This window comes from Toxotes jaculatrix, chromosome 6, assembly GCF_017976425.1.
Source record: "Toxotes jaculatrix isolate fToxJac2 chromosome 6, fToxJac2.pri, whole genome shotgun sequence".
Classification (NCBI taxonomy): domain Eukaryota; kingdom Metazoa; phylum Chordata; class Actinopteri; family Toxotidae; genus Toxotes; species Toxotes jaculatrix.
In genome coordinates this window covers 15,803,082-15,824,895 of record NC_054399.1, presented here as the reverse complement: position 1 = coordinate 15,824,895, position 21,814 = coordinate 15,803,082, and the positions used below count along the sequence as shown (strand labels likewise).

Sequence of the window (21,814 nt, the reverse complement as noted above, 5' to 3'; positions counted from 1 at the left end):
ATTTTTTGTTTCGCTTAGTACGTGAATTCATTTGCTTTCATTTATTTTAAACTCCCAGTTTCATTTTTTTGTCCACAGCCGAAATAACCCTCCTGTCTGCTGTGAAACAATGCAAAGTAAAGCCAGTAAAGGTACCAGTGACTCCTCTCTTAATCTATGAAATATCAGGAAAATAATTGTGAAAAAGAAATGTCCATCGCTGTTATTGAGGACTCAGTCGGACATCTACAAAGGTCTCATTGTCTGATCAAGCCAACAATATACAAGCCCAACAATGTTTATTTTACAATTAAAACATTAAACTTGCAAATCCTCATAGTGGAGATGCTGTGACCAGTTGATTATTTTCATTATAGATTAATCTGCCAATTGTTTTCTTGATTATTCATTTAGTCTGTAAAACGTCAGAAAATAGAAAAAAATATATCCATTCGAGCTTCTTCGACTCCCAGTTGAGGTGTCTTGTTTTGTCCAACCGACAGTCCAAAACCCAAAGATATTTACAGGGAAATGCAGAAAATCAACAGCAAGAAAGTCCTCATTTTTGCTTAAAAAATAAACAATCAATTGATAATCAAAATAGTCGATTAATTTGCCATTGACTGATTACTCAACTAATCATTTCCTCCCTACACTGCAGGGCTTCCACTGAAACACCAGAAGCAAATACACGCAACATCCATGACAAGCAGTGTATCATTAAAACATTTATTTTTGTAATAATTTGTCCTTTTTTTCTTTTTGCATAAGTGCAAAAAATGCACCCAAAACAGCCACCTGAGGGAAGTCTACATCATTAAATAAAAAAACAAGCAAAGTGTACATTTATAGTACAAAATTCTCTTTTTAAAAAATTGCACAGTTTGTGTATAATATATATATTTATAATCTCCATTTTAAACAAACTTTAAAGGCTCAGAAAGTAAACAAAATTCACCAAATGAAAAATAAAAACATTTTTTCCCTAGAATTTAAAGCTGAGGAAACTTGAGACCCTGTTTTCATTTGTGTCCACCATAAATATACATATTTATATGCAAGTCTCTTTACATATAGTCTCTGTGCTAGTGTTTGACCAGACAATCAAAATTATTGCAAAGTAGTTTAGTTTAACTATAAAACATGGGGTAGGAGGTGGGGGATAAAAGCTTCTTTCTGCTGAATGTTCCTTAAGTTAGGCAAAAAAACAAAACAAAACAAAAAAAACCCTGGGTTTCAATACACCCCTTTTGAATTTACTGGAATTCCCGCTTTCACAAAGGTTTCTGTTTCACAAACTGTGTGCATTCAACATTCCCATAGAACGATCCAGAATTCCAGTTTTGCTTTTTAGCAAAAACAAACATTTCCCTGACTTCTTCTTTTTTTGTTTTTGTTTTTCAACTTTACACAGCGGCCACGGCCAGAGGTGGCAGTCAGCGTCGATACGGGTGGAAGCCCTGTACGTTGTGGTTCTGCCCTCTGCCAAAAGCACTGGCGGCGGGCTGAGGGGCAGCGGCAGGCTGAGCTGTCGGCGCCCCATACGAAGCTGTCGGCTGGCTGGGGTCTGCGAAGCTGTGGCCGAAGGCTGTCAGGTCCTGGCCGTACCCTGAGGTGGGGGGAGAGAGAGAAGTGTAAAGAAGAGGGTTTTAATATCAGCGTCACCAGACAGTGTTTAGGAAGAAGACTTACTCCTTTAAAACTATTGATAACGTAAAGTGGCTTGTGTAAAATGTTCAGAGTCTTGATGCTGAGGAAAAATCCACCACTTAATCTAACCATGGTACATTTACTGGTACATGTCCCATGTAAAGTTTGCTTTAATTGTTATTTTTAGGTGAAGTGTTTTCATTTTTGATTAATTAACTGTGCTGCATTTTTATTCCAATCTTACCATTCTATCCCTGCATCTATAATACAAGGACTGAAATAATTAGTTGTATTAGTCAGAAAATTAATTGGCAATATCAGTGTTGATTGATTTATTATTGAAATCAGTTATCAAGCACACATGGCAAACACCTGCTGGTCAGAGTATCTCACATGAGGATCTGCTGCCTTTCTCTGTTTTATGTCATTGTAAATTGAGTATAAAAATACATTTTTGAAGACTTATCAATTCATTGAAAAAAAAACAAAAACAAACCAACAGATTCACTGACTGTCAAAATTAATGTTTGCATTCATTTTGACTGAGAGTCAAAATCATTTCAACTAATCATTTCCTCCCTACATTGCAGAGAGAGAGAGAGCGAGAGACAGAGAGAAAGTTGGTCTCTATAAGGGTCTTTAGGATGTGATTATATGCTATGTTAATAAATTAACTTGAATTTGAGTAAATATAAAGAGCTCAATGGAACAAGAAATGTCATGAGCATTTTGTGGTGGTTTTTGACTCTAGATTCAAGAACTGTATTCTGTCAATCAGCCTTTAGTGTTATGTAACAGTACTGTACTTTAAAAGTATAAAAATGTCAGTTTCATTTGATTTTAAAAAGTCGTGTAAATTGACTTAATTGAGGAAAACAATGTCTAGACTCTCTTAAATGATCAGTGCAACACTCACAGTGTTCTTCTATTTAGACACTGGATGGCACCATCTCCTTGCAAACAGACAAGGGACACCCAGGGAAGGAAACTAATCTGTCTGGAAAAGTGGTTGGTGCTTCCCAAAATTCAGCAGCCACTGTCCAAGCCAAAGGGACATTTAGGTTAAATAAGACAGATTTAGTTTTTTGCTACCAAATCTCTGGTAGAATACAAAAACCAGTTGCAGCCAATTCTTTCCAGCATCTTGCTGGGGAGTGGTTATTTTCCTGCCCTGGTAATATCCAGTTACCTCTAGACTCTTAAGATTTGTAAATGTCACCATATGTAAATACTGGAGTACAGAAAGTTATAAACTGGAATGGAGATACAAGAGAGAGAAAAAGAGAAAGAAAAAAGGGAGCAATTTAGAAAATAAAACATTTCTTTTGGGGTGCTCAAAGTGTCCCAAGAATGTAAGAAAATTAAAAAATCTGTAGAACAATGGAGTAGTCCCAACAGGACCATCAGATAGAAGAAACTGAGAGAAATGGGAAATTTACTGGCATTGTATCCTCCTTTAAATCTTCTTTCCTTTCTCACCCCTTTAGCTACAATGTGGAGACAGTACATGGGGAAAAACAATGGGTAAATGGACTGCTGATGCATAGAGACAACTGAACCATGAACAAATTTTCTGACAATTAGATCATCCTTTTATAATCAGCAAAGCAATGCAGACAGAGAGAGTGAACAAAAAAGGAGGACATGGTCAGTCTTGGTATAGTAAATCTACAGCCGCTGAGGGACATGACGTGCTTACAGCTTTTCTATATAAATTTCTTTCAAATCCACTCAGAAAAGACACCACTGGCTGTGTTTTACTATACAAGAAGTACACACAGTAATTTGTATGTACATGCAAAATGTACATGCAAAATACTAAACACGGAGCAAAAAAAAAAAAAAGAAAAAAAGAAAAAAAAAGAAAAAGGCAGAACCAGGTTTCAGCTCTATAGACACTGCAGTACTGAACAAATGCTACTTTTGTGGTTGGAGAAGACAATGCTGGCACCTACCTGCACTATATCCTCCCTGCTCATCCTGACCATAACTGTGAGAAGGACGCGTTGGTCCGTAGGCAGAGGGGTCCTGAGGGTAGTTACCCAAGCCTATCAGGAAGATGAGGAGACCAGGTTGACTGAACCCAGATACTGCTGGCCGACTACTTTACATAGTTCCCCCTTTACTGAGCTAGCAGAGCTTTTACATTTATACTCATTTGCTGGGTCTGCACTATGCTTGGTGGGGCATCACTGCTCAGCTTCATCTGGAAGTCAAAACAAAATGGAGTGTGAGTGTGTGAGCTATCTGCTTGCACGCCTGACTTTTTATCATGCCAGCCTGGTCTCAGGAAATATTGTGAAATGTGCATGATATGCTAAGATGCAAGGAACATGTGAGAAATAGATTTTCCCACCAAGAAAGTATTATAAGAAGAGGGCAACTAGAAACAGGAACTAGGACGACCCCACCAGCGGTTCTGCATGTTGTTGTGAATAAAATATAACTTTCCAAAGCATACCATAAGTTTTTAGATTCATTTCCTATCTTCCATTGGTTTCCATTCATTTCAGCACAATGTTACAATCAACATAAAATTGGCTTGAAACCTGTTTCAGATAGGCAGTGTGCCAGATTTATCTTTGGGTCACATTACGTTATTGCTGTGTGTTTTTTCAAATCTTTTGGTTATGTGGGAAACCTCAGTTCTCAGAGTAGCATGACACCAAAATGAGTGCCAAGAGAACTTCCCCTATTGGGATATTAAATGGCATTTCAACATGCAAGAGTTGCCAAAAAGCAGTGGTGAGAAATACTGTTGAAAAAAATCTAACCCATAAAACTGGTTAGCAGCCATTTGTCAAAATTCAGGTATTGCAAGAAGGAGCTTTGACAAAAAAAAAAGTCAACAAAATGCTAATTGTAATGAATAACCTATCAATTAACTTTCAGGTTTCACAGTGTACTGTAATAAAAGTGAGGTCAGTGCCTGTCTGGAAGATGGGAATCATTAAAATACATATGGTATGCATCAGAAAGTGTTTGGCATTAAAATTAAACATTAATGAATTTACACGCAAAACCACAGGTTCCATCCTTACTCTAAGCATAACCAATTTATTTTGACTGCCTAACTCCACATAAGTCAAACTTAACCTTAACTGAAACCAATCTTTATTTGCCAAATCTCAACCATTTTCTAATTCTACACAGACGAAAATGTCATACACAGTGCCTGCTATTGTCATAAATCAATGTTTATGGTCGGGGTGTGTGATTCGTCTCCACAACACCAACATCATCAGCATTTCTGATTTTCTGCTCATTTCACAAAAACTTCGTGAATCTGTGTCATCACGACTGTCTTTGATTACTGGACTAACTGCCTGAACAGGCAGAGGACACTAAATGCAGAAAGCTGGATGGAAGATAAGCACAAGCAGGAAACACTGAACAAGATGGGCACCTGTCATGATTGACAGCGATCACATGACTTGCTTTAAATCTACATCCAGCAGTGTGAAGCAGCTGTAAGCCAAGTCAGAAGAAAAATACGAGCCAGCCAAAAAAACTGAATGTAGCCACTGAATTAATTTCTGACTCTTATCTGACTGCGTGCTTATGCTACTGAATGAGTGAATACTGAATGAAGACGAAGCTCGCTCCTCGTCCCTGGATGCTGGTTAGTTTTCAAAGAATCTCCGTCTTTGTTTGGGCTCAGAGCCTCCAGCCTGAAAACCTCCAGGCTCCAGTTGTGCTCTCAGCAAGATCTCAGACTCTTAATCCTGCAAGAGTCTACAGTACGTCACTGGAAATGCTACCCCTGTAATTGTTTTAAATCACAGAATTTAATAAGGCACATCATTTTCTACATTTAAACTGCACTGCTTTGATGAAATGTCTCATATTCAAGTCCCCACATGCTGACTGAAAATTGGCAAAGAGTCTACCAGCTCAGTAGCGATCCAGGAGGAATAATTATCCTGGCCTAACACGGCCCAAAGGTACTATTAGACTGTCCAGTTCAAAGACCTCAAAGACACCCACCACAAAGTCAATCCTACAGACACATTAGTCAAAAAATGACTTGCCCAAGACTCTAATTTCTGCACATATCAGAGGGTCAAAGTTCACATGTCGCAGACAAGCATGCAAAGCTCAAATGTGATGGACATGTTGAAAAATTTTAATCGGGAGCTTGGCAGGTTGGACATGCCTAACTCTAGAAATAAGGTCTCTAAGGCATATAAGGCATAATACTGTCATGCTGGTGCTCTTCTATGGCGATCGTGCCAAGACCAGGAAAAGAAACCAGCAAAGTCATCAACAGGGAGGAAGAGGAGGTGGAAGAGTAGGAGGGAGCAATTAAAAGGTAGAATTATTTGAATCAAGACAAATGTCAGTACAGTCAGTCAGGAGAACGTTGCACTTCCTTAAAAATCAAAATAAAATAAAAAAAATGCAAAACAAAAAACATTGCAAGGCAGGATGATCTAATTCAAACCTACCAAGACCTACCAATCTTTTTTTTTTTTTTACCAATCCACAGCCCAGCTGGAAAAACCTGACAGAAATGACTGTTGAAGACTCCTGGATATGGTGAAACTTCAGCAGCATCTTCACGGCAGGGCCAGGGGGGGGTCATGTATGCAAGAAGCATGTATGCATGTGTAGCTGTTCAAGCTAAATGGAACCAAGAGCAAGCTCCTGTTTGTTTTAGGTTGTAAAGATGAACTCAGATCAGCTGTAGTTGCACCCGTAAAACATCGAGGGAAATGGGCAGGGCAGAGGGGTGAACAGAATTAAATGGGAGAGAAAAGGGCAGCAAACTGCTTTATGCACACTGCTTTTCTTACCATACTGGCTATAAGGGAAGTCAGGCTGCCCAGTGGGAGCTTTGCTCAAGTCCTGAGTTGGTGTGGTCGCGGGGGCAAAGCCCAGAGGTGCAGTTCCTGGAGTGGTGGGCGGAGGAGGAACCTGTGGAGCATACTGGTCTGCTTGGGGTGTGCCGAAACTGTAACCTGTTGGACAAGAATAGGATTTTGGAATTTCTCCACCAAATCTCTTCTCATTTTAGGCTGTAAGAATACAAGTTGTCCAACCACATGCCTTTCAAAAGTACCAGTTACCAGATCAAATTGTGACCACTCTGCAAACACACTTGTAGAGGATAGCTCTGGGCTTCTTTCTTCCTTGTTTTACTAATATTTTGTCCATGATTTACAAAACATTAGCTTGGTCTGCAATCTGCAAGTTTAACTGGAGGAAGGTAATAATCCACCCACAGGGTTTTTAGCAGCATTTCATGAAATGCCTGGTATCTGCAGGTCCCACTGTCCATCTCTGATAAGATGGAGGTTCCTCCCTGACCACAGAAACAGCAAAGCTGCCTGGGAAACCTGATATAGATTAAATGAACAAATTTACATAAGCACTGCAGTAAAAAATAAATAAATAAAATTGAGGAGCCAATAAAAATTGTAATATTGTTTTCAATCACAATCAATATTAGTTTTCAGAAACTCCTAATACTCTTTCTAATAACAATATAATAACTGTATTATCCTTACATATGCTTTATCATCTGTAAGCAAAGTAAGTGTATCATCTACTACTGACCAAACTGAGGTGCTGTGCTGTATCCCTGCTGAGGGTAGCCCTGAGGTGCAGCGAAGCTGCCCGCCGGGGTCGTGACCAGGAATGCGTTGAAAGGTGACGGAGGCTGTGTTGGTGTTCCCCGGCCTGCAGACAGTGGAGGTCCATAGCCGCCTGGTACAACAGATAATAGAACTATTTCATATGCTTGTGTATTTGTATATGTTCTATGTAAATTATCAATAATACTAATAAAAAAAATACTAATAAAAAGAGACAAGTTCCAGCACAGATGTACTGTATCTGATTTGTAAATGTTTCAATTTGTCATGGTCATATTGAACAGCTGAACGAAACATTTAAAGCTGATAAATAAATGGTTAAACAAAACTGAATTTGCAGGACGCTATCTGAGGCTGAATGAAACTGAAGTGTCCTTTGAGCGAGCACAGGGCCGACATTGCAGTGAGTGCTGCAGGTTGACCCGGAGGTGGTGATATGAAACCAAGCCTGACCAATAGCAGAGGGAGGCCGGAATGCATTCAAGGCTGCCATCTGTCTCAAGCAGTAAATTATCAGCAGCCTCAGCTATTATGAATCAGTTATAACACGTGCTGTTAACTGTCATCAGCCTATTGGCCACACTGAGTGAAGGCTCTTTCTGTAACACAAGCATTTCAAGATAAGCACATGGTCACATGGCAAACGCACATATTTATCTGCAGTTTGATCAATTCACAGTTGTGCAACATTTAAAAAAAAAAAAATAATAATTCACTAAACTGGAAACACAGGATATTTTCTGTGTGTGGTTAAGTGGAGGTTTAACACCTACCTATGGGTTGGCCAGTAGTCGACACCCACACTCCTTTAGGAAAAGAGAGAAAAATTTAGACTGAGGATAATACTGATGCCTGAAATTTAAAATGTTCACATAATACAGTTTAACACTGAAACAGACAGGGCAAGCAGTGACGACCATGCACAAGGTTAATGTTAAAGCAGAGGGTTTAACACATTTAAACAGTTGCTACTAGATTTTCCTCTGAACAGCGAGCCTCACTCGCCCTGCTCTGGGACATGTTCCCACTCACCCTGTGGCCCGTAAGGCTGTTGCCAGCCCTGGGCAGGCTGTGCTGTCCAACCATTAGCTGCACTCAAGATGCCCCTGGGTGCCCACTGGCCAGGGCCAAGCTGGCCAGGAGCTTTGCTGTCACGAGGTTCAGCCTTCTTTACTTCCACCTGGACAAAGGACAAGGAGGGCACATTTGGCAACACCAGCTTACGATCTAGAAGTCCCTCACCCTAGACAGACCTAGCCTACCACTGATATTTAATTTCAGCATTTTGGGCCAGGTTGAAATCTTTCACTTTATGTTTATTCAAATAATGTGGGGCAACTATGTTAATTAATATTACTGTGTAGCCAGGAGAGCTGTACAGCTATGTGTCCCAGGTACTAATTATCAAACGGAAATTTCAGACTGCCCAAAATCATATTGCAAAGACAGTACATGTAAATGATCTGACCGTCTCTAGGCCACAGCTTTTTAAGATGTACCTGAGAAACATAGATTTCTTTTTTTTTTCCTCCAATGAACTGCCCTATATATGATAAAGACATCTAATGGAAGGTCATGACTTACCTTTCTCCGGCTAACGCTTATAAAGAATCTCATTTTTATTTTATTTGGAATAAGTTTTGGGGGGAGGGGATGAATGTAGAGAGAAATTTGTATCTCAGTTCTAACAGAATATAAACATGCAGACAACACAAATGAATAGAGTTTTCAGTCAAAATCTAAAACTGAATCTTCATACTGTGTCAAAGCCGGGAAAATATTTTTCAGTTGAGCACAAGTGATTAATACAGTTTGACCCCAATATAATGTCAAATTGCTGCTGGAGAACAGCGTCTTCAAAATTAAAACGTAAGGAAGATTTTTTCTTTACAATGTCTTATGTTATTTATCATTATTATTATTATTATTATTATTATTATTATTTATTCATGTTGATTTATGAATGCTAAGAAACTGACTTCATTGATTTCTTTATTCCTATCTGAGTTTTAAATAGAGCATCATCCATCGATGTGATAGTTTAATGCCTTGAGTCAAATATAAATTTACTGCCCCGATAACAAAACTTTCCTGTCTGTAACTAGGCAAAGCTACCAGCAGTTAACCAGAGCAAAGAAACAGGCTGAGACTAAGGGGGAGCCAACCAGAAATAGACTGAGAGGTTGAGTTATTGGGGTCACCTTGCAGGAGGAAAACGAATCGCAAATTCCTCTCCGCTTTAAGGTGTTGCCACCTTCCCCAGCCTCCCCTCTTCCTTCTCTGTCGACCTAATTACATGCACATGTTTCCGGCAGTGGCCTCGCCGCCGCCGGCAGCTACCTGAGCACTTTCTCCCGTGGGCATCACAGCTACGAGTGATGGATACCATGACTTCTGTACAGTCCCCAACAGCAGAACTGGGATTTGTTCCACAGTTTGATGTGCTCCAATTTCTAATTTTGTAACTCATATCTCCCAGCCTCCCTCAAGTCCCAGCGTAAGGTAATGTCAAGTCAAGAACAATGGATTAAGTCGAGCCTTGATGCTTGCTGAAAACCAGGGCAAAGTCAAGGGGGGCAGCTACCACCAGAGAGTACACAGGTTGGGCTGAATCATTTACCAAGGAAATGGGATTGAGTTAATCGCTGTAATAATCAATGACACTGAAAATCTCGTGTTGCTATTCTATATCTTTGAATAACACTACAAAAATCCAGCTTGGGGACTTAACCTACAAAAATCCAATGGCTGAGGAAAGATTTTACATATCCTGGTATAATCGGAGTCATTTCGTATGCTCTTTTCGGGGAAAAAATGAATTGGCGCTTTCATTTATAGTCCCTTGGTTTGTGTCTGGATGGGGGACTACTGTTAGATGTCATTCCCTAATTCAGACTTGACTCTCTCCTCTTATTTCCTGTCACCTCACTACTGTCCACTCTCAAATAAAAGCACAAAAAACCCCAACAAAAACTCACTGTAACTTCACCAATATAGAGTGCACCACCGGCAGAAACTCAAGCCTAATCTTTAACATTGTCAATAGGAGTTAAAAACCTCACATAAATGCCAAATTAAACATAAAGGTCTTTAGAGTGTCAGATATTGCAGACTGACCTCAAAATATACAAAACATTTTGCAGCCATGTAAAGATCAAGGACAGAAACAGGATACATGCGATGATATGATATGACTGAGTGGATCTAACTACACTGCGTTTGACTTTGACGATTTTCTTATGCCCACAAATCATTATGGAGGAGTATGGAGGGCAGAAAGGAGACTGTCTCTCTTCTGGTATCTCTGTAGAGTAGTTTAAAAGCTGCTAATTACAAAATGTCTCTTTTGGGGAAGGGGGGGGTGGCTGTTAATGAATGAGAGCTTTAAAAGCGCCTTTAAAAGTGTCAGACCAGTCCTCGTAAGACACGTGGTACGTGCAATATGTTTTAGGTTGGTTTTATTCAGCTGAGGTGCCAGGTGGGTGGTGTTTGCTGCATACAATGGAACAATAGAAGGGATCCCAGGAGGTAAGGAAGTGTGCTTAAATACTACACCATCATTAATTTATTTTTTCTTCCCAGATGGACAGCTTACCTGGCACTATCTGACACTATCTCTATGTGCAGTAAACCACCTCCCATCTGGAGCACCCACTGAGTTAAAGCAAACACTAAGAAGTGACATGCAAACATTACCGTGCGACTGATGTCTCATCCTAAGCACCATTTTAGAGAGACTTTGGATTCGTTATTGAGAAAACTGACGGACACAGTATGGAGATTCGTCAACTGAGGTCACTGAGTTGAGGTTTTTCTTTAACTTTTCAAAAAGAAAAAAAAATAAACATGTTGACGTGTAAGTGACCTGGCAACAAAATATCAGAAAAGAAAAGAAACAGAACAGAATGGACCAATCCTTTAGGTGTTTTTGTAGTCAATGAAATTCTGCAGAATTTAATCCTTAACTTTATCCTTTTATTTTATTATTTTTTTCATTTTATTGGCAAATCAAAAGCCAGAAAATAGAACAACTCTAATATTTTGAGTACAATCTAATGCACTTAGGACATCCTAAAGGAGTGGTCAGTTTAAACAAAGCCTTGAGCGACAATTAAACGTGTAATATAACAGCACTAGAGTTAGCAAAATAAAATATGTAAAATAAGTTAGCAGCCTGATTATTTTCATATGTTACAGGTTAAATTTGCGCTGTATGATGCTGCAGTCACTAATGGAGAACCACTGAAAAATTAGCTGTAACTAACAGAACAGCATCATAGTAAAATAATCCTTTCTCCGTCGCTCAAGCCTCCGTTTGATCTTAAGGGTAAAATAAAACTACAACTACACACTTTTTTGCCCATGATGTCGTGAAAATGCATGTTGACAGCCTGGTCCACTGATTGTTCGGCCTCGAAAGTAATAAATCCAAAACCTAGCCAACGACCAAGAGTGAATCAAGGTAGCAGGGGGGTTGTGACAACACAAGATGAAGAACAGTATTGGGCTTCAGCAGAGTGAGGATCCGTCAAGACTGAGCAAGAGGCTCCTGGGGTTCGGATGATGTCGCAGACTTGTAGAACAACACATATCCAAGACTAAAGCCTGGGGGATTGAAGGAAACTTTTTTCTTTACCGTGCAGAGAAACATCTGGTGAAGATGACAATACAGGACTGTTTAATTGCTAAACATGAAGAATGACAGGTGTAGCGTTTGATTTAATGTGAAATGTCACACAACAATGTCAATTAAGTCACTCTTTCACCCTCTAACATTGATAAATGCCAATTTAACCAATACTACATTGTGTTACTTCATGCTGTTTCATCCAAACCCCACCTTGATCTGTCCCTTGGTATATTGCTGTGGAGCACACACTCGCAGCAGCCATTGTTAATGCATCACAAAAATATGGAGAAACACAAACTGTAGAATGCCTAAAGCTTTCTCCAAGCTTTCCCAATTTCAGTATTTTACTTTTGAGTCAGCCAGGATAAGCCTAAAATGGACAATTAAAATACGGCTCACAACAATAACACAAAGATACAGGCCACAACTGGTTTCCCAAAATGTCGAGTTGCTCATTATGCTCAAGAGTTTTCATGGGGGATACACAACGTTCATCCACAAGTGTGCGAAGTCCAACGTCGAAGGACTTTTTGGTCCAACATTTCGCGGCGCCAACTGCTCTGTAAACTACTTCATCTGTTACAGAACTTTTCAGAGCGTTAACAGGCCGCTGCAGTGATCTACTTTCAACTTGATTAACTTTCCACTATGGCAGAATTGGGTTGTGTGCACATCTCTACTTGGGGACTTAACCTGAATCCAACTGAACGTCCTACGAGACAACTGAGATTTTAGAGACCTCTAGTAACATGCCAAGCATTTCCCAAGTCTCACGATCTTTTGCTATTAATAACATCTGTCATTGACCCGTCTTTAATCTAAATTTAAAACCAAGTTGACACATTAAAGAGTTTGACATATCTTGGCTACAGTGACATCTTGGTAACATTCAAATTAATATTTGACTTGTTCCCTAAATCATATATCAGCTATTGAAACTGAAGCTGACATGTTCTAAATAATCAGTAGTTAGCTGACATAAAAATACAAACTTGTCATAGAATTAGGAAATAAGTTTTTATTATCATTTGAACAGCTGCAGCAACTTTTCAGCAATCAATAGGCCAATCAATTGAAATTTTTGGGCTGTGGACTGTTGGCCAGACAAAATTGACACTGGGCATTTTTCACTATTTGTTGACATTTTACACACCAAACAATTCATCTATTAAACAATTTATAGATTAAATGCTAATGAAAATAATTGTTAGTTGCGGCCTTAATCATAATTATTTCATAACGCCATTTTTGTGAGATACTAAAACTTGACTTTGACTTTGAGGAACTGGAAATATACCTTGTGATTTTTAGCACATTTTCAGACACTGGTATGATATTTACAGAGATACTGTTTGGCCACATCACCTAATAACTAAAACTATGAAAAACTATGCACAGAGTAGGAATGAAGACTAATTGCTCAAATAGTGTGAAGGACAATCTTTCACAAATTCCTTCTCTCCAATTACTGGAAACAGTTTGATGCAACTTTGTGTACACCCCATTTTGACAAACTGACAGAAATTTGGGTGCTTTTACATTTGGCCTGTACCTCTGTGCTACCGGTCAACGCACAGTAACCTAAAGGAGAAAAGACAAATCTTAAGAGACACCGTTAATCACATTCAAACCATTCACAAGGAGAAGGGGGACAGAAGAAAGAAAAATAGAAGGGCTTACTTACAAAATTACTTAACTTTCTACATATGGGAAAACACATACTATGCTGTTTAAGATAAATGTATCAGTTACATCTAAATCAAGGCAAAGAAAACTTATTCCAATGTTGAAAGTCTAATGGTTTTAGTAAAAGACACTGTTTATACAATTAAAGATTATGTAATGGTTGTTACTGGTGCAAATACATCATGTTAAATTCCAATGACAAACTATTCTGGGTTTCTCCCAACAGAGAATGAATGGGGTTTTGAAAGAAAAGTAGTAATACGTGTAGTGGGTCAGTGGCCGCCACATCATTGCTATATAGGACAAATGCAGATGAGACAGCTGTGAGTGTAACTCAGCAGGCAGAGTCTGACACCAACACTGCCGGTGGCACGGGTCTGATTCCCAGTGAGGCCATCCATGCTAAAAGTGTCGGCACATGTCATATACTCATGACACATTTATGACTTATCTGGACAAACTCTTCTGAGATATTAAAGTCTGTCAGGAAACAAGTTGAAAAACTTTCTGTAGTATTAAAAGACACGTAAAACATTTTTTTTATTATTCCATTGTTCTCATGATAACAATATTTTTATTTTAATCACCTTCAGAGACTGCGATCAAACCAGCCTCTCTGAAGGACAAATCTCCCCGCAGATACTAAAACTGTTCTCAATATGCCAGGTGCATGTTGTGATGAAGTACTGTACTTTTTGGAGCACCTACTTTCCTGCAACCTGCCTTCTTCAGTTACTGAGTCCCTTTGTTTCCCAGAACACCTTTTACCAACATGCCAATTAACGGCATGAACTTCTTCAATTTGATAAGTTGGATAAGTTCAGTGTAGAAATGTTCTTGTAGTTAAAAACCTACATGTGTTTAACTTCTCAAAACATAGCATGGCTTACATAATATGTAACTGTATTGTAATTTTAATAATCAATTACTTGATTAAGAAATTTGTAAGTAAGCATGTCAAAACTTCAATGGATGTTGATGTTTTCTGACATTTTGTTTGGAAAAATTGATTAAGAATAAAATTGGCTGGAAATAATCTTTAGATGTAACCCATTAATTTAACTGCAGTAAATACTTGAATGTTATGGCCAGTTATTGAAGAAGTGGGTGGAAAAAACAACAAATTAAAGCCTCAATGTTAAGCCCATCACCCGCTAATGCCTCTATTTGTTTCAGGGTGGAACGTTGCTTTAAAAATGAGAAGGCAGTGCAGCTCAAGTTAATAATTCCTCATATATCCTCAAACAAATCTGAGTCTATCATTGCTGAACTGTATAAATCACACAAATGCTCCTCTGTTTCATCATGATGTTTAATCATTCTGTGCATCAACAGCTGGGCCACTAAATAATGATGCAGTGATCATATTTAACCCAACAATACTCAGCAGACAAAAAAATATATTTAGAAGAATGAAGTGCCCCACCACGTTTTACCATTTCCACCCTGATGAAGACCGTGTGAGTCAAAACCTGGTTGTTGTTTTAACCTGTTTGCCTAAATAAAGGCTTTTAAGATAACTGCCTACCAGTGCCTGAAGAACACTTTTTCTGAAAGTAACTGAGTATGAAACAGACTTGAACCATCTCACAAGGTTATGAAGGACACTGCAAAGATGCCATCTACTGTTGTTTAACGTGAGCAAATTACATGAAATATGGAACAAATGTGTAACCTTCATATAAACTGAAGGTATAGCCATCAGGCCAGTTAAAGAACTTAATGTTCTTGACCAGTGACAGTTCTGGAAATATCAAATTATATTTTCCATTTAATGTACGCTATAGTGACTTTGTATGGCCTTCATTTAACATGCTTTTACTGCATTTTGTGTTTTATTGTGTGTCTTTACCCTACACAAAATTCCTGTTAAAGGTTATGGTTTTTTAATTGAACTGAACATATGAGGATGAAAGGGCTTTTTCTCTTTGGGCCAGAATAGTTTGTCATGAGATTTAAGATGGTAAGGTATGGAGAGGGGGGAGAAAAAACGGGATCAGCTTTTACCTCGGGGCCTCTGCTTCTCCGCATCATAGATCATTACCACCTCTGTGACCTTGAATGGGACAAAGGGAAACAGTGGCTCCATTTAGAAAACCAGACAGGGTCCCTTCTTATTCCATTTAAATATTCTGCCTCACGTTGGACAAATAATTAATTGTCCTATCCCATCTCACTAAATTTTTATACTGTAGTATTGACTTTGAGCAGTAACGTTCAATGTCACATCCATTCAAGCACACTTAATGACGATATGAACTGATTTGCATTAAGCACTTGGCAATACTCACCACTCCGAATCTATTGAAATAGTCCCTGAGTTCAGGCTCGCCGCAGTTATGGGGGATTCCACCTACAAATATCTTCTTTGATTTATTGCTATCAGCTTTGCTGCCCTTCTGAAAGAAAACAGGGAGTGTATGGATTTCAATGTCTGTTAAAGGATCACTCTGGGAAGGGCCCAGTTAGCCATCATCTATTCAGACAGTGCAGAAGAAATTAGGTTCTTCTCTTGCCCTGGGGTATAATTCTTAACATGTCATGTCAATGCAAACACTGGTCTCCACAGATCAGGGAACACGGCTCCCTCCACTTACTCTCAACCACAAAGCATTTCACTACTGCTGTGTACTGCACTCATGCTGTAAAGGCTAGAGGCTGCTTACGACAACAATGATTTTTACCAATTACATCTTCTGCTTTGTTAGTAAAACATTCAGTACCAACTACATGACTTAAACTCAGTAGAAGGAGTTCCAGTAGTGGGAAGAGGGCCTCATTTATAAAAGCTTCTGACATGCAGAGTCTGTACTTACAGCCAAATATGTGACGTATAAAAATGTTTTATTGACAGCAAAGGCGCAATAACTAAAACCTTGGCTGCTCAAAAGGGACAAAATGACTATAATACATCTACAGGGGCTTGATAGCTTTGTTGATCGACCCACAAATTACCCAAGTTGGTGCAGAGATTTTTGCCTGACAAAAAATTCATTGCTGAAAGCAATTTTCTGTACCATACTAGCTTACTCATCTCCAAATCTTCTTATGTTTTCACAATATTACTGAAAGAGAGGACACTTGCAAAAATAATATATCAGCTACCAATGCTAAATTTTTTTTTCTTGACTTCAAGATCAAGAAAACTGTGGTGAATTGAAAAAAAGATGATGAAAAAAGAGATGTCAAAATCCTAATATTTAGCATGGTGATACAGCCCTATGACATCCTCATGAGTCACGTTTTTAACATCTGGGAAACTGTGACCTTATTATGTGTCAATCTCAGGCTAGTGTAAACTGTACCAGAGATCTGCTGATATTGTTGCAGTCCCTTGGTCACAAATAGAGGTCAATGTAAGTCATAGATTCTTTAATGCTTCTGTGATTTAACAAAACCCCAAACTAATTTCTAGGACTCTCAAAGGTATGAAGTCTGTGCACACTGATCTTTAAAATAAAACACTATTTCAAAGAAAAGCTAAAATGTCTGAAAATAAGATTTAGGTCAAAGTCAGAGTGATTTTATAAATGAAGCTCAAGGTCTCCTCATGGCCCTTGAACAGATACCAGAGGCCAACCTCAAGAGGAGGAGGGCATGGAGAGATTGTAACGATCTTAGCCATAGTCCAGCAGAAACACCTAGCCTAGCCTTCCCAGAAGAAATCAGATTCTTCTTACCCAGCCCTCCTTGGTTCTAGACTTTTCAGGTTGCATTCCTCTGGGAGTGCATGGCTTCGGGTCAATCTGACAGCAGAGAGAGAGAAACAGCTTGACATTAGCCCCAAATAAAGGTACCTTCAAATGTTCATCTTCACTGCTTCCATTTCAGCATACTGGGCTCGCCTCACACAACAGAGCAACATATATACATTCATTTGAATATGTGGCCAATAAACTTTTATGCCGTTCTTATGCCTCTGTCAAAACAACGAAGGAGGCAAAATGTAATTCATGAAGGAGCTGACAGAACAGCATGATTAATGCAGGCGGGGGAGCTAGATTAAGAACAGCTTGTTTCTTTTCAGTCATATCAAAGAAATCCAGCTTTGCTAATTTTTCTTATTTGACTTTGAACAGGTAGGTCTTGCTGGGCAAACAAGTGTCGGTTTGTGCAAAATGCATCATCTGTACTATTGGCTGCAGGCACGTACAAGCCAAACCAAAACTGTATTTCTCCTTGAATAACTTCTAACTACTGTGATGAAATACAGTTATTTTTTTCACGTTGCTCACACAAAGCGCAGGCAGATTACTCAAGCTGATTTGACTATCTGGTCCTTTGATTTAAAATACTCACATTTCTTCCATCAAGATTATGCGGCTTTGTCTCCAGCACTGTCCGTACACAATTGGGGTCTTTGAATTTGACAAAGCCGAAGCCTCGCGACTGATTTGTAGTTTTGTCCTTCATGATGACACAATCTACTACTTCCCCATACTGTGAGAAGTAGTTTCTAAGTGTCTCTGGGAAGAGAAACAAATGACAGAAACAACAGTGGAGCTTCACAAGAATATGCAAAGAATCATGCAAAATTACTGCAAATGTGCAATTACAATCAAAGATTTAGCTCAGCCCAGTTTGCCTCCTGAGCTCAAAGAAGTATAGTCATGATTTACAGAACTCATGCTTTCATCATGATAAATGATACTATGAAAATATCTTCAGTGCTTCAACCTGCACTAAAACTGCAACTGGGACCAAAACAGGTGTGGAAAGGAAGAAAAAAAAACCTAGCATTACTAATGAAATTACACTGGGAACAGTAAAAGTCATTAAATGACCTTCATTTTGTGCCAGAATACTGGGGACTGTTTTAATGTTTTAAACATAAAAGCACATTCAAATCACATATTGACACTCCTAAAGAGAAAACAAAGCCCTGACCAGGTGTCATCTTGCATAGCATCACAGATAAAACCAACTACTGTAATGCCTGCACACGCCCATTGAGGCAAGGCGTGCAAGTTTGAACAAATGAGGAGTCACTTTGGAGAGAGTTATCATAATTGTTTTTCTCATTGGTGAAGAGCCCTCGGGCAGCTCTGAGGAAACAAGCTAAGAGAAATGAAGAGCTGTGGTTCAGACCTTAATGCTAACAGTGCTGTTAACACAGACAAGCCCTTGTGTTGAGTTACACAATGGCCAACCGAGCATGAGCCAATAAATGGCTTTAGACAAACTAGACCAACTCCAGGCAGCTCTGAATGAGAGGAGAATGTATGCACAGGCTCGACGCATGTCATATAACGTAGACTCTACCATGAGTGTTTGTGGTTTGCAACTAATCATCAGTAATTATGAAATGTGAAAAGGGAGAATGTATTAAAAATCACAATGACATATTAAAAATTCAAGAAAACTGCATTAATAAAGAGGAACACTGGCCACAAGTAGATCATCACTGACTCTGAACTGAGCTGCATCAAAGTCATATTTTCTGCAGGAATATTGTGATCAAAAGTGTTTCTGTTATTTTGTCCACGTTACATCATGATTCTGCTATAATATCCATCCACAATATCCAGTGATTTAAAATTTCATAAACATAAATCAGTTTGCTGTTACATTCGATGCCTTATTAGTGCATCAGTTTTATCATTCAACACTTGATGTTGCCTGTAATTATGGTGATTGTGTGACAAAGTTAAGTGCTATTCTTTGCAAGCTACTTGGGGCAACGTACTAAATTTTACTGGTTTCAGTGCGGTACTTCAAACTTTTGATACCTTACATTAGTAAATACAAATAAGTTATTTCAGTTGATACTTTTCTATTTTACAAAATCCACCAAGCATCTCTAATACATAAATGATTACGTGTCTAAACACAATCATATGAATATTTTCCCTGAATAAAACAAAACACTGATCTGGCTCAAGCATCTTCTTTTGCTTGACCATCAAAGCCATGTTAATGATAATTATTATCAGAGACCATGTCACACAACCTTTTCTTAATTATTGTATAAAAAGAGTGTTGCTCACAAAGTACCATCCAATATCAATATCAAGACAAAACCAAAAAACACAAAAACAAGATTTTATTTGACTATCATCCAGATTTACACTGCATTTCATAGCTACCCACTTGTGACCTGACAATCTGCAGGTTTATTCAAACTTAGTTTGCACACAAGACCACTACCAAGCAACCAGCCAGATCCTCCAGTCTGACAACAAACGCATGCAGATACAACAGCGTCATACAAACAAATTCCTGTTAATTAAAAAATATTTTGAGCATGAAGTGGCAGAGGATTAAAAAGTGAGACTCACCTTGTGTGGTACTCCAGTCCAATCCACCCACAAAAAGTTTCCTGAGAAAAGTAGATAAATGACCATCAAGACAGCCACTGATCACCACTCTGAGCCAGAGTAAGTGATAAACTGTTACAGAAAGGTCATGACAATCTCTTATATAAAGGCATGATATAAACCATAGGAAAAATGTTCCTTGACCAGGGGCCTTAAATAGACTAAAAACACGCAAGTCTTGGTAGAGAAGACTGCAATTTTCTGAACCATAACAACGCTACAGCTGACTAAACAGTCAAGTACACAGATATTACACAACATGAGGCAACGCTGCCACCAAAGCTGGTGCAGCATGGGGATATTTACACACAGCCACGGTTAAAATACCCCTGTTTAATGTGACTCATGTTCAGTTCTAGTCCAGGCCGTGGATGCCACTTAGGTCCTTTAACACTAACTGTAATGGCCTCGACAATAAAGGTCTTTTTATGAACCTCCTGCCACGTAAGTTACTCCGGGACAGAGCCATGGCGTTTAGCAAGCTAACACAACACTGAGCTGACTTCAGAAGCTACAGCAGTCACCGTCCACCACCGGCTCAAGGCTTCACCACTAAAACCCCGAGTATTTTCCAATCGGAGCGGAGGAGAGGCGAGAGGCTGCCCGGCTCCCTGCATGCGGACCGGTGAACTCGGGTGCTGGAAGTTTAATGGCAGTTTAAACGGCACTACGAACACACTAGCTACCGAGTTAATTAACATTTCATTAAGATCACTGCTGAAACTTAACAACGACGAATGCAGCAGTTATGACTAAAGCGGGGGGTTAGTGTAGAGGATGCTCCATCCTCCGGCAGTGCCCGCTAAATGTCCTCGCATTGGCGAAGTCGAGAAGAGGAGACTTTCGCTTCGCTGGCAAGCGTTAGCTAAGCTAGCTCAGCTGCTCCGAGCTAACTGAAAACAACACTGAAATAAGTAACTACACTTTCACGCGTTCCCCTGACAAGCTAAGTGGCTGTACTACAGACAAATGTGGCATTTTTCTCCGCAAAAAATAACAGTGACAACTGAGCTCCTTCAATGACAAGTTTCACTTTTTGCCCGTCTTTCCTTGGGCTAACGATCTCGCTAAGTTACTACAGCTAGCTTAGCCTGCTAGCTAGCGTTAGCTGTCAAATGACAGCTTGGAGAGAGAGCGCGCTAAGTGTGAGTTAAAAAGCTTTTTTTACAGTTTGTTGCGTCCGCAGCGTAAAGCTTTCTTAAATGGATCTTACCCGACTTCATCTCCGACTAAGTTGTTGTTCATTTCTGAGGCTAAAGCGAGGGACTCTAGGAGCTGTGACCGGCTTATTGCTTCAGTGCTGCCCCTCTCAGACTGAGAGCGGAGGAAGGTCACTCCGCTTTTTGGTTCAAACTGTTCTGCGCAATGACGACGCTGCAGGGGGCAGCAGCCTTTAAAGGAACATTACACCCAACCAACCGGTCCGTTTCCTGTTTAAATCATCCCAGGGGGCTAGCTAAGTGCTTTAAACCCAGAGGTCTTTTTATTTCGCACTTAATTTACTAAGCATTCCGATCAGAGAGACGGCTTTTACAAGGAAAACCTGGACAATAAACAAGCCTGGTAACACAAATGATGACAAACAAAAAGCATTTATTCAACAGCAATAAACAATTGACAGCAGACAGACCTACCTACAACCTTGGTGGCTGACCTTTAATTTCTGATAGAGGACTGATGCAAAACAAATATGTCTAACGTGGCTAAAGCTTGATGTGGGCAAATAAGGCAGCTGCCCAGGAGCCCCTACTGCCCCAGGTTCACTCCATTACATCTGGGTCTACATAATTTGATTAATCCAAAATGTGTTAGGAATTTGGACCACTTGAGGTATTTGGCAGTAATTTACTTTAATAATCAATAAATATTTCAGTGTATAAAATGTCAGAAAATCATGGACAAGCCCATCATTATCCCCAGAGGTCCAAGTTAACATACCCAGACTGCTTTTTCTC

General features: G+C 39.3%; 1 protein-coding gene across 3 annotated transcripts; it reads right to left on the bottom strand.

Moving 5' to 3' along the window:
* Nucleotides 1–261: 261 nt before the first annotated feature.
* dazap1 (DAZ associated protein 1) lies at nt 262–21,188 on the bottom strand. 3 transcript variants are annotated; one of them, XM_041040113.1, is made up of 14 exons: nt 21,073–21,188; nt 19,821–19,861; nt 17,842–18,008; nt 17,223–17,288; nt 15,834–15,941; nt 15,550–15,598; nt 11,579–11,661; nt 8,259–8,406; nt 8,000–8,032; nt 7,189–7,338; nt 6,426–6,590; nt 3,585–3,677; nt 3,069–3,116; nt 262–1,588 (listed from the first exon to the last, which is right to left on the bottom strand). In XM_041040113.1, exons 1-14 carry the CDS (start codon nt 21,102–21,104, stop codon nt 1,416–1,418), a joined length of 1,356 nt encoding a protein of 451 aa, XP_040896047.1. In that variant the 5' UTR covers nt 21,105–21,188; the 3' UTR covers nt 262–1,415. The 3 variants fall into 3 exon arrangements, with proteins under 3 accessions (XP_040896047.1, XP_040896048.1, XP_040896049.1); XM_041040114.1 differs by having other exon boundaries at nt 15,834–15,938; XM_041040115.1 differs by lacking the exons at nt 3,069–3,116; nt 3,585–3,677.
* Between the last annotated feature and the right edge of the window lie 626 nt (nt 21,189–21,814).

Excerpts from the sequence above, each read along its gene's own strand:
- dazap1 (XM_041040113.1), bottom strand. The coding sequence starts at position 21,104 with ATGAACAACAACTTAGTCGGAGATGAAGTCGG. Across the intron at positions 18,009-19,820 it reads GGACTGGAGTACCACACAAG|AGACACTTAGAAACTACTTC; the intron begins GTGAGTCTCACT and ends TTCTCTTCCCAG. Across the intron at positions 8,033-8,258 it reads ACAGCCTTACGGGCCACAGG|GAGTGTGGGTGTCGACTACT; the intron begins GTGAGTGGGAAC and ends CTTTTCCTAAAG.